The sequence below is a fragment of the Loxodonta africana genome, chromosome 1 (genome assembly GCF_030014295.1).
Source record: "Loxodonta africana isolate mLoxAfr1 chromosome 1, mLoxAfr1.hap2, whole genome shotgun sequence".
Taxonomy (NCBI): domain Eukaryota; kingdom Metazoa; phylum Chordata; class Mammalia; order Proboscidea; family Elephantidae; genus Loxodonta; species Loxodonta africana.
In genome coordinates this window covers 120,746,363-120,760,590 of record NC_087342.1, presented here as the reverse complement: position 1 = coordinate 120,760,590, position 14,228 = coordinate 120,746,363, and the positions used below count along the sequence as shown (strand labels likewise).

The following is a 14,228-nucleotide window of genomic DNA, read 5'->3' as shown; positions in this document are numbered from 1 at the left end:
AGAGCAAACCCAACCATACCTGAAGTTTTTACCTCTGTCTTTAGATGTCAGTGGGGAGCTCTGGCCTGTCTCAGTCTTTTTTCTGTATCTCCCATAGAGTCTACCAGAATATTCAAGACATAAATGAATAAATGAGCTTGAAACATTTTCCCTCTCAGTTATTTTTAATGAGCAATACACAAATACAATCTCTCTGTGAAAGATGGATTGTTTAAAATTGATCTAAAAATACATAGAATGAAATATGAAAGATTCGTTGTCAGTCCCCTTTTCCACAGCTGCTATACTCTTTTCCTGATGAAATTGCTCTTTCACGATGTGATATGCATCCTTTGTATGCATTTATTGTTTTGCATGTTTTCACTTAAGTGTATACCTTTGAACTCTTTTTCATATCACCATATGTAAAATATTAATACTCTGTTTGATGGGTGAACCATTACTCATTTTTTTAGTCTGTTGACTGACAGGAACCCTGGTGGTGCAGTGGTTAAGCACTTGGCTGCTAATTGAAAGTTTGGCGGATCCCACCCACCAGCAGCTCCTTGGCAGAAATATGTGGCAGTCAGCTTCCTTAAAGATTTACAGCCTTAGAAACCCAATGGGTAGTTCCACTTCATCCTATAGGGTCAGTGTGAGTTGGAATCGACTCAGTGGCAATGAGTTTTTGGTCTTATTGACTGACATTTAAATAGCTTCAAATATTTTGCTACAGCGCACATCCTTGTATGCTAATCCTATATATTCAAGTATTTCTTTAGTCTTTCCTAGAAGTGGAATTGTTGATTCAGAAAGCACATGGATTCTAATTTATAATGTATACTGCCAAATTGCTCTTGAAAAAGTCTTTGCCATTTTACCCTTTCACCAATATTATATAGGACTAGTTGTTACTCTACATTAGGTATTATTGTTCTTAAAAATGTATACCAATATGAAATAATTATTTTTTTAATTTGCATTTCCTGATTAGAAGGGAGGTTGAATGTTTTCTCATATCCTTATATTGGCCATTTGCATTCCTTTAGTGAACTGGATGCTCTCATTATTTGTCATCTATTTTGGGGGAAGCGTTGTCTCTTTCACACTAATTAATAGTTTTTAATCTATTTTGGTGTAATATATCTAGTGGATATTTCCTTGGAGTTAGTCATTTTTTCAAACTTTGTTTTTAGTGTCTGCTATCATATATTTCTAGTGCTTCAAATTTTTATTTAGTCAAATTTGTCAACCTTTCTATCTTCAGTTTCTTTTGGGTTTTATAGCTTGTTTTGAAATACTCTTCCTACCCAGCTGCTTTAAAAATACTTTCCCATATATTCTTCTCATAGCTTTATTTATTTTTAAATTTTTATTTGCCTTTACATTAACATGTTTTTTTGTATGGTGTAAAGTAGAGGCCTAACTTTTCCCCCTCAGATGGCTAGCTTATTGTCACAGCACCATTTATTTAACCATCTATTCTGTCTCTGCTGATTTTGAAATGTCACTTTTATCATAGTTTTTGTTCAGTTGATTCTCTTGGAGTTTCTAGCTAGATAATCTGTCATTTCAAATAGTTGTACTTTTTCATTTCCAGCATTTATAAGTTTTACTTATTTTTGTGTCTTAGAGGATTGACTATGAACTCCAGGACATAGGAATAATGATAGCAGGCATTCTTATCTTATTTCTGACTTCACTGGAAATGTTTCTGATGTTTAATAATTAATGATGTTTGTTGTAGATTTTTCTGCATCTCTAACTTCTTGTTTTAAAATAAGTTTAATCAAATGCTAGCTTTGAATTTTGCTATATACCCTTTGGGCATCTGTTGAAATTATTTTATATTTCTTATTAAATCTATTAAATAATGAATTATGTGAATGAATTTGTAATATTGAACCATTATTTCATTTCTGGGATAATACTGCTTGATGAAGTTGTACTATTCTTTTGCTGTTGGACTAGATTAAGATTTTATATAGGATTTTTGCATCTGTTCTCCCAAACAAGATTAATCTACAGGTGTTTTGTTTTAACATTACATCCTCAGATGTTTTGGTACCTGGGCTATGCATTGGGAAGCTTTCCTTATTTTTCTGTGCTATGGAAATTTTTTTTTTTTTAATGACATGGGATTAAATGGCCTTTGAAGAATTCGGTGGAATTTGCCTATAAAATCACATGATCCTAATGCCTTTTAGAGGTTAGTCTTTGTCTAACTTTTCTGCTTATTCTGTGATTTTAGTATGTAAGATTTCCTACCAGCCCTTTAAACCTTTAGTCACTTTTATTTAGAGTCCTTTCTATATCTGTGATTATTTACTCATTCACATTTCTGATATTATATAATGATCTCTTCATGTGCTGCAGATAATAAAAACCTGAAGATTTTGCTGTAGCCACGTTTGATGCCTTGTCAGTTCCATGCTTATCTTGAAATATCTCCTTTGTAAACTGTCTTAGGTTTCTTGGCATAAGGATTAAGGGTGTTTGAAATGTAAAGAGCTTCTTTATGAAGACTATAATTTGGATATGCTCACAACTCCTTCTTAAATGTGTCTTATAACTAATACTTAATATTTAGCACAGAAGTTGTGCATTGATTATACCCTAATCAAGTAGGGACTGCCACAGAAATCAATGTCAATTTTATTTAGATTCAAATTCTAGCAGATAATGGTTATAAAAAAAAAAAAGCTAGAATATCATCGATGTTCAAAATTTAAATTGTTAAAGCCAATAATGAGAAAGAATTATAGAACTTTTTTGTGCTGTCAATTTTTGCAGAAGAGGAAAAGTTAAAGTCATGAGGTATTAAATCTCGAAATGTATAAGAAGAAAGCCTCTCTCAATTAAAGTCTTAAAATATTTCTGTACAGCATGTAACAACATGAGAATCTGCTGTTGCCAAAAGTAGTCACAGCACAGACAAACTACTCATTCTTGTGAGATCAGCTATAGATTTGGTGTACATGGGACTTTACAGTAGTGACTAAGCAAAGAAATTTTTGAGAAGAGCACTGGTATTCCTTTACATATGGAATCCTAAAATACTTTGAAAACATTTTTAATGGCAAAAAGTTTAATGTTATAATATTGTTAGAGGCTTCGAGATGTCATGTAGCTTCCTCTCTAGGTCTGTAGTGCCATAGAGGTAGGTCACACTTGATGATTACCCTCTCACACCAGTGGGGGAAAGTTGACTTAAACCAACTGAATGTCAGTTGTAGCACTATGTTAATTTAAATAAACCAGAACAATGTTTTTTGATGGAACTATTACAAGACTTTTTAACTACAGCAGGAGCAGGAACTCTCTTCTGCTTAGCTTTTTCATCTGCCAAGCAGCCACAATGTCCAGTCATAAGTGATGTTGGCTGAGACCTAGGTTCTAGGGTATGTCAGGTGGGGAGGGGAGGGGTTACAGGGATGAGGGCAGGGCTGCTAGGTGATGACTGAATGAGGGTTGCTAGCTCATGGGTGGCCTGAGGTGTGGGACTGGGCAGAGGGAGGGGCAGTGATGAGCAGCAGACCTTCTGTGTTCTCACCAGCTCCCTAGTTACCATCTGTGTTGTCCATCCATTTCAGGAGCCAAGTCTACTCCGGCCAGTTTTCTTCTATAATGCCAAAAATCGTACAGCTTTTCCCTTACCAGTCTTACCGTATTATATTATGTTGTAGGCAATGGTGGGGAAACTGACTAGATTTTCTCCCCCCTATCTTTTTTCCAGACAACTCCAACACTTAATATTTTCCTTTTTTTGGAAATAGAGCCTTTAGCAAAGTGTTTCTCGACCTTTTAAAATTCATCCCTGATCCTTATTGATAAACACAAAATTGTTATCCCTGCCCTGAATTCTGATGTAATTAGTAGTGAAACGTTGTGGTTCCCTGGCTGCTGCTAATGAGAGCCACTAATCTGCAGAAGGTAAATTCCATTTTCCGTGTATCCCCACCACTGCAGATTTGGCCAAGCGTCTTTGCTTTTTACTTTGGTTGTTTAACTTATTTTTTTTTAAGTTAGCATTTTGTTTTGTAAGTAAAAATTATAATGTTGAGTATGCTGTTACCAACTACATCCCCTCCTCACCACCTGACCTTAATAGCCGTTTGATATTGGGCAATTCATTTAACCTCTAAGTTTTTTCATCTGTACTTGGGGAGTAATATCACAGGGTTATTAGGATAATAGGCAATATATGTGTGTATATATGTGCATGTGTAACTGAGAACAATATGTGGTAGACACTAAGTGCGCTCTGAATGTTTGATATTATTATCATCCTCTTTTCAGTGCTTTAGGCAGGCTCAGGCTTCTTTCTAGGGGAGGCAGGGGCTCTGGAACAAATAAGGGCAACTGGAAAGGGAAAGAGGAAGTGAAGGGGGATTCCTACTAAGCAGGTAACTTCGAACTTCTCAACAGCAGCCATATATTCATTTATAGTGTATTTAGAATGGCATTAGAAATCATATAAGGATGTTTCAAAGCATGTTAATGAGTATTAATTAATGAAGCAGAGTTGTGGTATCTTCCTTGGTCTGATCAGATTTGCTGGCTTCCTGTTGCTGAAAATATTAAGTTTTGTTTGTTGTTTTGGAGTTACTGTTTGTATAGTTGCTATTCAGATGGGTCCATTTGTCTAATGCTTCAGACATAAGAGTGCTGAAGATGGTCTGTTGCTTGTTTAGAACAAGAGTTCACATTTCTTAACATTAATTCATTCAGTTCATGCTCAGAAGTGAAGTTCTCATGGATTGAGGATTCCTTGTTATTTCTGTATTGTTAAATTAAGGATTCTGTTGTTTGAAGACATAGAAAAGAAGTGGGTTTTGAAATCAGACTGGGGTTTGAATTCTAGTTCAGTCACTTAGGCTGTGGAATCCTAGACTAATTTAATCTCTCCAAACCTTGGTTTTCATTTCTTTAGAACGGGGACCATACCAGTCAACTCAAATAATTGTTGTGAGGTTCGAGTAAAAATGTATCTGTGAAGTGTACATAAAATAGTTGGTAGTGGGATTACCCTGAAGGATATGTGTCTAGCCTGGAAAGTTGAGGTCCCCAAACGTTAGTAGCAAATGTATCTGGAATAATTTAAACAAATTAGGCTGGATGTTGTTTTTTATTCCACCGAAATTCTGCCGGGGGAGTTAGAAGAGAGAGAATGTGATTAGCTTGTTCTGCAGTGAAATCTAACAGCTTATGGGCTTGTCTCAGAGCAAAAACAGTTAGGGAATCAAAACTCTCTTTTCAATGAACAAACTGAAGACTAGAAAGAAAAATAGTCAATTTTTTGTAATAGTTGTATGTGTCCCCTGCGGAGTAGTGCAGGAGGCTGGATTTGCTAATGTTTGCTTAAAAGGGGGAGTTAACTACGTTTGTTTCAGCTTGTAAGTAGGAGTGTCTAGTCAGTGTTTTCATTTCTACATAGAAAGTTAACAGGACTCTGACATAGAAGTTTGTACGGAAAGCTTTAGCGATCTATATTGAACAGCTTTCCCGAAGAATGATGGGACAGCTCATGAAAAATGATCAAAACTGGAATGCAAAGCTGGTGGGACTGATGTGCTGTATGGGTTAGTAGTATGACCTGTAATATCACCGTCATGTGTTTGGAAATGGGAAAGGAAGTTGCACTACCTGCATTGGTTTGCACCGTGGGAATTTAGCAGACTGTGGGGCACCTTTCAGAAATCTGGATGGGCTCAAACTACAACTTCTGAGGCTACCTAGAGAAAAATTTCCCCTCTCTTGTGGTGCATAGGATGTGTGTTTATATAATCTTGATATTTATTATGTGTGTAATACTCTGTTTAACTCTGAGTTTTACTGAAAACAAGTCACTGTAAGTTGTAATAATTGGTGCTCTTTGCACATTTTTTCCAAATTCTTTTATGCTTTTCTTTGCATATTGTGTCATTGAGTAATTTGAGCCACTTTGTATTTTATGAGGGGAACATAAATGTATGTTTTTATTTAAAAAAATAGCTTTCAAATAGAGGAACGTTGTGAAACGTCATTCTGAAAAATATCCGGATGGACTGTAAAACCAATGGAGGTGGTTAAAATCACAGGAATAAGGTCTTTCTTATTGTTGTCATTGCAACATTGCCCAGCTAAATATAAATTTAAATCTTAGACATCCCTGACTAAGGTGACATAAAGAACTATTATGAGTCTGGTAGTTGGAAAATTAGATGGTGTAATCTAGAACACTCCCTTTTGAAATAATACGTATGGAAGGTTGTAAATCACGAAGTCTCCCCAGGCTTAAATTACTTTCTGATTTCAAGTTGTCTCTTGAAAAGACTCGAGGCCTTTAAAGTCCACATTAATGCTTAACTTATTTTTGTAGCCTTGTGGTGGGAACAGTTGAGTATTTAAGAAAACTTTCCTTGCTGCTTGAATGAGACTCATCTAGATTTGTCGTGGTTTAAAAGAAAACGTTTAGGTTGTTAGTGTTAGAAAACAATATCAGAATTGATGAATTATGTGGATGTTATTTAGTTAACTTTAGTTTTTGTACCTTACTCATGTACTTTAGTTGTGGGTCATAATTCCCAGATACTACCTCAGTATTACATGCCAAATATTTAGCACCTGCCTTACATTTTCAACAGTGCTTTTTAGCTTTTGGCAACAACCACAACAAAACCTCAGTGATCAAAATAACCTTTTTTAGAGTTGTGTTAATTTAAGTGAATCTCTCCTCTATACCTGCAGGTAAATTATTTGGTTAAATCAGCTTTCTTGATACACCACTTGGGCAAGAAATTAATAAGTGATTGGTCTTAGAATCTGTGTTCTATTTCTTCATATTCATTAAAATACAAACTCGTTGCAATCAAGTCGATTCCGACTCATAGCGATCCTATAAAAAAAAAAAACTATTAGGATAGAGAATTGCCCCAAAGAGCGGCTGGTAGATTCGAACTGCTGACCTTTTGTTAGCAGCCAAACTCTTAGGACCAGTTTTATTAATTTAGAAAATAATAAATAAATCTATTTTGCCAACTTTTATGTACCAAGAAAAGAATTTATATAATACACATGATATATTAAATTTAAGGGAATTAAAAAGTTTGTAAGAGTTTATATTATTATGTGAAAATTACATAAATTAATAAAATTTTGGAGGATAGTTACAGGAGTACCACAGTCTTGTATTTTGAAACTTGATGTGGAAGTTGTTAATTCTTGAACTATAGAGTTTTAATTAATAATACATCTTAATGGTTTTTTTTTTTTTTTTTTTGAGGATTTAACATCAGGGTCCCAGGTTGTTAATTGGATGGGAATAATATCCAACATCTAGGAAGTAATTTTCATTTTTTGCTGTGTTTCGTTTTTGCTGGAGGCTTAGAAAAGCACTGCTGAAAATGTGATGTGGGTGTTACACTTTGGTGGAGAGGTTCCATTGTTTGCCTTAACTTGTCCAAAGTTCACAGCACACAGCAGAGCCAAATTTCCCAGCACCCTGCCTATGATTGAAATGTTTCCAGTGCTTCCATTTGAAAGAGGATAGTCTCTTGAGGAAATGGAAGGAACTCTGGAGGTGATCACAGTTCTCGGGTTCTAACTATGAATGGAAACCCTGGTGGCTTAGTGTTAAGAATTGCCTCTGCTAATAGAAAGGTCGGCAGTTCAAATCCACCAGGTGCTCCTTGGAAACTCTATGGGGCAGTTCTACCCCTATTCTGTCCTATAGGGTCGCTATGAGTTGGAATTGACTTGATGGCAGTGAGTTTTTTGGTTTTAACCATGGATGTTTTAATGTTAAATTATTAAACCAGGGTTTCTTTTTGCTGAAGAACACTCCATGTCTAGCTCCTGTCTTGCGACCCTGCTTCCCAGGGCCAGGTTCTTCTCTCCTTCATGCTTACTTACATGATGAGAGCCACAGACTTTTCTTAGTTGGAGTGCTTATCACACTGCCTGCATGTCATGTGCTCTCTCTAGATGATGAGCTCCAGAGGGCAAGGATCGGTACTCTATTTATGCTGGTTCCCAGACTTGCCATGGTACTAGGCTCATCGTAGGAGCCCAGTAGATCCTAGAGTGAGTAAATGAGGGAAGTATATAATCTGTTTTATCAGGGAGGAGGACTAGTATTTTGCTTCTTTTTCTTTGTTCTTGTCTTATATGCTAATTAGTAGTTTAAATTCATTCTGAACTCTTTAGGAATAACAATTTTGAAGACATTTAGATATGGTTGTTGCTCTAAGAGGGATAGTAGTATATACTACTATGTATAATAAGTAGATATACACTGGTTTCCTGAGTTGGGTCCTTATTGACACATAATTAATTCACATCATGGGCATTTATTTATTGAGTGCATAAAAGTATTGTGACATCTAGCATGGGGTGGACAAAGATGAGTGAGGTATAGATGATGCCACTAAAGGATCAACACACTAGCCTAAGAGGATTAATAAATATTTTGTGGATGATCATGTTAACAATTATTAGTATCATTGTTCTTAGCAGGTTAGTTATAAGCAAAGTACCTGGGGATTTTACATTCAGAATCAGGCACATTTTTGCTAATTTTAGCATAAACTGTGAGCATTTGTACTCAGATCTAGCAAACTGCTACCTTCTGGGTCTGCTTTCTGCAACCACTTTTCCAATTTTTTGATATCTGATGTTAAGGCAAGAAGGAGACTAGAAGTTTGGGGGCGCTGAACAGTTATTGTTACGGGCAGAATCAAATGATAGGCTGTAGTAAGGTACCTTTTTGTTTCTCTCTGGCTGATTGTGATAGGAAGTGGAAAGGGTTTCAAGAAAGTACTTGAGAAAGAAATACTTGGGAAATACAAACTAGATTATATGGTTTACCCCACCCCTTGATGTTGGCATTACTCTGTAGGAGAGGCCTGAGTCATATGTCAACATTGAATAGCTTTGCAAAGAATTGAATCTGAACAGCGATTGAATTGCTTTATTAAAATTTCTTCAACCATTTATTATTTGACATTTAGGCCTTGCTCAAAACTTTTATTTTGCTATGGTAAATATTCAGCTTTATCTTCTCATAGATACATTTTGTGCAAAACCACAATTATAACTTTAGGGTACATTCTAGAAATAAAATTGCTAGAAAGAGTATATACATTTTTAAGACTTTTGATGATATTTAACCAGTACGTTAGCCACTAAGCCACATGAGACTGTTGAGCACTTGAAATGTGACTAATACAACCAAGGAAATGAATTACTAATTTTCATTAATTTGGTTTAAACTTAAGTAGCTATATGTGACTACTTGCTATTGTATTAAACAACATAGTGCTAAAAGATTTAAACCAAATTACATTTCCACTAAGAATATGCAAGTCTGTCTGTTCCCCTGTGTCCTTGTCAATGTGAGTGTTTTTTTTCCCCCCACAAAATATTGGCAATTTATTAGGTTAAAATGCTTTATCTATGTTATTTTGTATTATTATTTGCTAGTGAGATTGAACACCTGTGGGCATTAATTTTTTTCTTTAAGAATTAACTATCTGCTTTTGTCCACTTATCTATTAAGGTGTTCGCCTTTTTTATTTCTCAGTTTTTTTTAATTAGTATTACTAACCCTTTGTCTCATATGTTGCATGTTTTTCTCCCAGTTGATTTATCTTTTATTTTTGTTTATGTTTACGTTATTGTAGAAGGCATAAATAGTTTTTTGCAGAGAGCTTGAATACCTTTAATAAGTAGGACAAGCATTTTCAAAGAAACCTGGTTTCATTATAATAGTTTAAGAGGGTGCAGGGATGAAGAATGAGAGAAAAAGATGAAGAAAAGAAGCGAAGTGTATCATTCCCAGAGAAAGGTTGGAGAAAGTTTGGATTGTGATGGGAGAGGGAAGAGGATTACCAGGAAAGGAGAGATATGTATCCTCAGAGGGAGGAAGGAAACAACAAGTAGGGAATTGCTGCCTAGACACAGGGAGGAAGGAGTTATATTTTTTTTTTGGATGTTAGCTTTAGGTGCTAGAAGATTGTTTCTCCTTTGAAGTAATAACTTGTTAAACTAGAACAATCCAATTACTCTTTCTCCTTAAGCCACGAGGGAGCTTTCCCTTAGCCTTCTCTGTGCTGCGTCTGTAGTAATGAGAGCAGTATATGCTCTATAGCGAGGGTCTAGTTGGGGTGTTTTCTTTCTTACCGGACAATTCAAAACAGAGAACCTAGGAGAGAAGCGGCATGGATAGTAATTGAACTAGAGTTTGACCTCAGGCCCGAAGACCTGAATTTAGGTTCTGCCTTTTATCACAACTCTAAACTATTTGCTGGATAATTGTGGGCAAGTTTCCTCTTCTGTAAAATGGGAGCAACACTACATGTGGTTGTGAAGTGCACACGTGGCGTGATGCGTATTAATGTGTCCTGGGTAGTTCCAGTGCAAGGACTCACCGGAATCTAGTAAGGTTAGACCGGACAATTTAGTAAGGTGTGGTTATGTGACAGAATGGCAGAGTGCATTTATTTAATGGAATAATGTTGGCAAATACAACCAATCTGACAAATAGACCTTTAACACTTTCTTACAGATAACTTAAAGCTGCCAGAATTTAAGAAGAAAATTCAGATATACCGAACAGCATCTTTTGAATAACTTATTTTTGTTGATATGCCTAATCACAAAGTAGTCTACTTGTGGGTTTTATCAACCTTATTTTATATCTTTTTTTCAGATGAACGGGACAAAGTTCAAAAGAAAACGTTTACCAAATGGATAAATCAACATCTCATGAAGGTCAGTTTACATTTCTTTCACCTCTTGGAATTCTCTTGCATGCCTGAATTTATTGAGGAGCAATTGACTGTATAGCTCTGAAGCACAGATTTTGAATATCACTTGAAAGTTTAAATTCTAGAGCATTTCACATGCAGTTTGGGCATCTGTAATTATTTGGTGGGTAATGACAGAGGTGGGAAGATAAGTACCCAGTGATTACAGTGTATTCTGTGACCTTAGTAAAACCTATCATTGGACTTTAAGAAGTCTCAGCAACTTAAGAAATCTGTAAATATTTACATGTTAGGGCGTGGAAAAGCGGCATTGCTCAGTAAGATGTTTTTTCTCAAAGTCAACCCAAATTCTCCCATCAGATTTCTGTGGATGGCAGAGGGTTAAATAAGAATAAAAATGATTATATAGACAGAATTCTCCACTAATTTTACTTATTGTACTTATTATGACTCAGGGATTGATTCTTATTCTGTATTTCCTTTTCTTTAAAGCAATTAATAGTTGTAGGTCTTAAGTTAATATTTGTGTTCCATGGGTCCCTTTAAGAATATAATATAAGCTCTCCAAAAATGTACACAACATTTGCATATAATTTCATGGAGTTATTGGACCCCGCTGGAGCTCTTCTATAAATCTCAGGTGAAGAACCCTTAGGATGTCACCAGTAAATATTAGTCACTTTTTTGTTCATTTGTGGACATTCCCAGAGTTGGAAACAGGGAATGTTTTAAGTCTGTTGTTTGGTTTTGGAAAAATTTTCTCACATAAAAACATTATTTTGAACGTGGTTGATTCTTAAGAAAATCCTGTTTGAGCCATAAGGTAGCAGAGGGAGCGGTACCAGTAATATAACACATCTAATCACCTTGTATAAAAGTGATTCTTACTTCAGAGGGCATATCAGAATTACCTGGGAGGCTTTTCAGCTCCCCCTTTCTCACCATCCATTGCAAAAAACTTTTTCCCAAATTCTGATATAGCCCGCATCAGCTCCTTTCCAGTTGAGAATCACTTCTGTGGGAAGTTTCTGCCAGAAGCTGAATCCTAGCTCTCCCACGTGTTGAGAAGAGGTAAAAGGTTGAGACACTCTGCTTTATGATGTTTTTGTGAGCAAGTCTATTCTGAATTATAATGAAGGATGCCAGTAGTTCACCTGCCGCTTTCCACGCTTCTCCTTTGTTTTGCAGTTACCATGTACATAGTGGGAGAGGGACTCTTTTCCACAGGCTAGGGTAGGAAATGGTCTGGGGTGTGGAATTTTGGAGTTGAAGGCTCTAAGAGGGTTTTCTCATCTCTGAGGTGGCTCCAGGGGAAGCAAGGTTTTTGATGAAGAGGTACCCCTGTGGGACTGCTGGCACAGCGGCCCTTCTAGCCTTGGCATCTGGGAGGTGGGCTATGAGGGGCTCAGAGGGTTGTGCCATGTCTTCTGGAGCATCACTGCCATGGTTCCAGCTTGGTAATCAAGTCAGAAATGCCAGCAGTAGACACCAGAGAAAAAGTGGAAGCACAAGTGAGGACAACTGTAGCACTGACAGTAGACACGTATTTTGGGGGACCAACTGTGTGCCAGGCATGTTGGACTGGGCCATTCATGATGTAAGTGGCTCTTAAGGTAGATGATTGAGTATAAGGAGATTACTTATGCTAAAAATTTCAAAACACTAGTTGAGCTGTTTGAGGACAGAGGTTGTGTTATTCATTCCTAGGGCCCATCATAGGAATGAGGATATTCTCACCATGTATTGCATACATTACACCATTTAATCCTTCTAACAACCCTCCAAGGTGGTTTAATTCAATGGCTAAGCACATATAGCCTAGAGTCAGACAGAAGAGCTCAAATCCTGATTTACCTGGAATGTGTTACCTCTTTTTTTCCTAATAAAATGGCAAATCTCAAAGATTTAATTCTGCTGCAACAGAGCAAGAAGTAAGAAAATAAATATTTTGGGCACAACAGCCAGTAGGTAGTTGCCTGTCTAACTGGTTAGAGTTGTAATCAAATTAGCTTATTTCTTTCTAAAGTCTGTTGTAGGCCAGAATTTAAAATTTACTCTTATTTAAATGAAGAACCACTTTAGGGAGAAGGAAAGCTGAACAATAGTCTTAGCTAACTCCCACTGTCAGTTAGCTACCTACAGTCTTTTCCTGTTTTGTTTTGGTATCAGCGCAAAGTAGCCTTTTTTATAATCATTTAAATTGTGCAGTAAAAGCTCCGATACAAAACTAAGATGTGTCAGAACATAGCTTTTTGTCTTCCATTCTTTTATGCTAGAAGTTATCAGCATTAACTATAATTACTTGAACTATTTCTTCAAGTGAAGAAAAATAGTTAAATGTCCCAAAATATTTTGGGGCATCAGGCTGTTAAGGTTTGCGTTGCTACATAGTTAATTGGAGAAAGTTCAACCTTCATGTGGTCTTTCCCATGTTTGACCCGAGTGATGATAAAAGGAATGTTGCACTAGGCATCTCATTTTGTCTCAGTGAAAGAATTTTTGGACAGTTTTGTAGGTGGCCATTTGGTTATACTACAACCAGTGTGGAATATAAGTATATAAAATATGGATTAAAAAATCTTAAGGTAACATTTATTCTGTATTGACTTTTAAAAAATATCATCGTTTACTTGAAATGTTGAACATATTCAGGGAGAAACAGATTAAGGAAAGCAATAGGCCTCATATCTTTCTTGCTTTAAAAAAAACCAAAACCAAACCCATTGCTGTTGAGTCGATTCTAAGTAGAATAGAGTAGAACTGCCCCATAGAGTTTCCAAGAAGCAGTTGGTGGATTTGAACTGCCAACCTTTTTGGTCAGCAGCAAAGTTCTTAACCACTGCACCACCAGAGCTCCCTTTCTTGCTTTACCATATTACTTTTCAATTAATGAAAAGTTTGGTATTTGAAGAGGTTTTAAGAAAATGGGATAACCCAAACCCACTGCCGTCAAGTCAATTCCAATTCATAGTGACCCTACAGGACAGAGTAGAACTGCCCCATAGAGCTTCCAAGGAGTGCCTGGCGAATTCGAACTGCCGACTTCTTGGTTAGCAGCTGCAGCACTTAACCACTACGCCACCAGGGTTTCCAAGAAAATGTGATAGTGTTATATAAATGTTAAGGAGAAGGGTGACCATGAGAAAGAAGTTGATAAAAGAATACTTAAGTGATAAACCTGGGAAGCAAAAAAGTGGAAATAAAATCATTCAGATAAAATCAGAATATTTTGTGTGAATTCTGTTTTTTCAGATTATGTAGTCACAAGTAGCCCTTTAGCCATTATAAAGGGAGTGGAATAAAGGGAGGTAAGAGGGGCAAAGGAGGAGACTAAAGGGAGAAAAAGGAGGAGACAATGGCTGGCTTAGACACCAGGGAGCAGGGGTGCTCCCTCTCAGCCCTGAAGTTGTACGTTGGGACAGCTCTAAGGGGACAAGGGTCTGGCGACTCCTTGCCCTTGGCTTTGTATATTGCTATTAGCTGCCTGGGAGTGCTGACTCA

General features: G+C 36.6%; 1 protein-coding gene across 13 annotated transcripts in view; it reads left to right on the top strand.

Annotated features, from left to right (window-relative positions):
* Positions 1-14,228, top strand: part of DST (dystonin) — a 482,507-nt gene that overhangs the window by 202,895 nt on the left and 265,384 nt on the right. For all 13 annotated transcript variants that reach the window (XM_023544665.2, XM_010586936.2, XM_064287505.1 and 10 more), the window contains one exon: positions 10,670-10,731. In XM_023544665.2, coding sequence (XP_023400433.1) covers positions 10,670-10,731 — 62 coding nt within the window. The remainder of the gene's footprint in view (positions 1-10,669; positions 10,732-14,228) is intronic.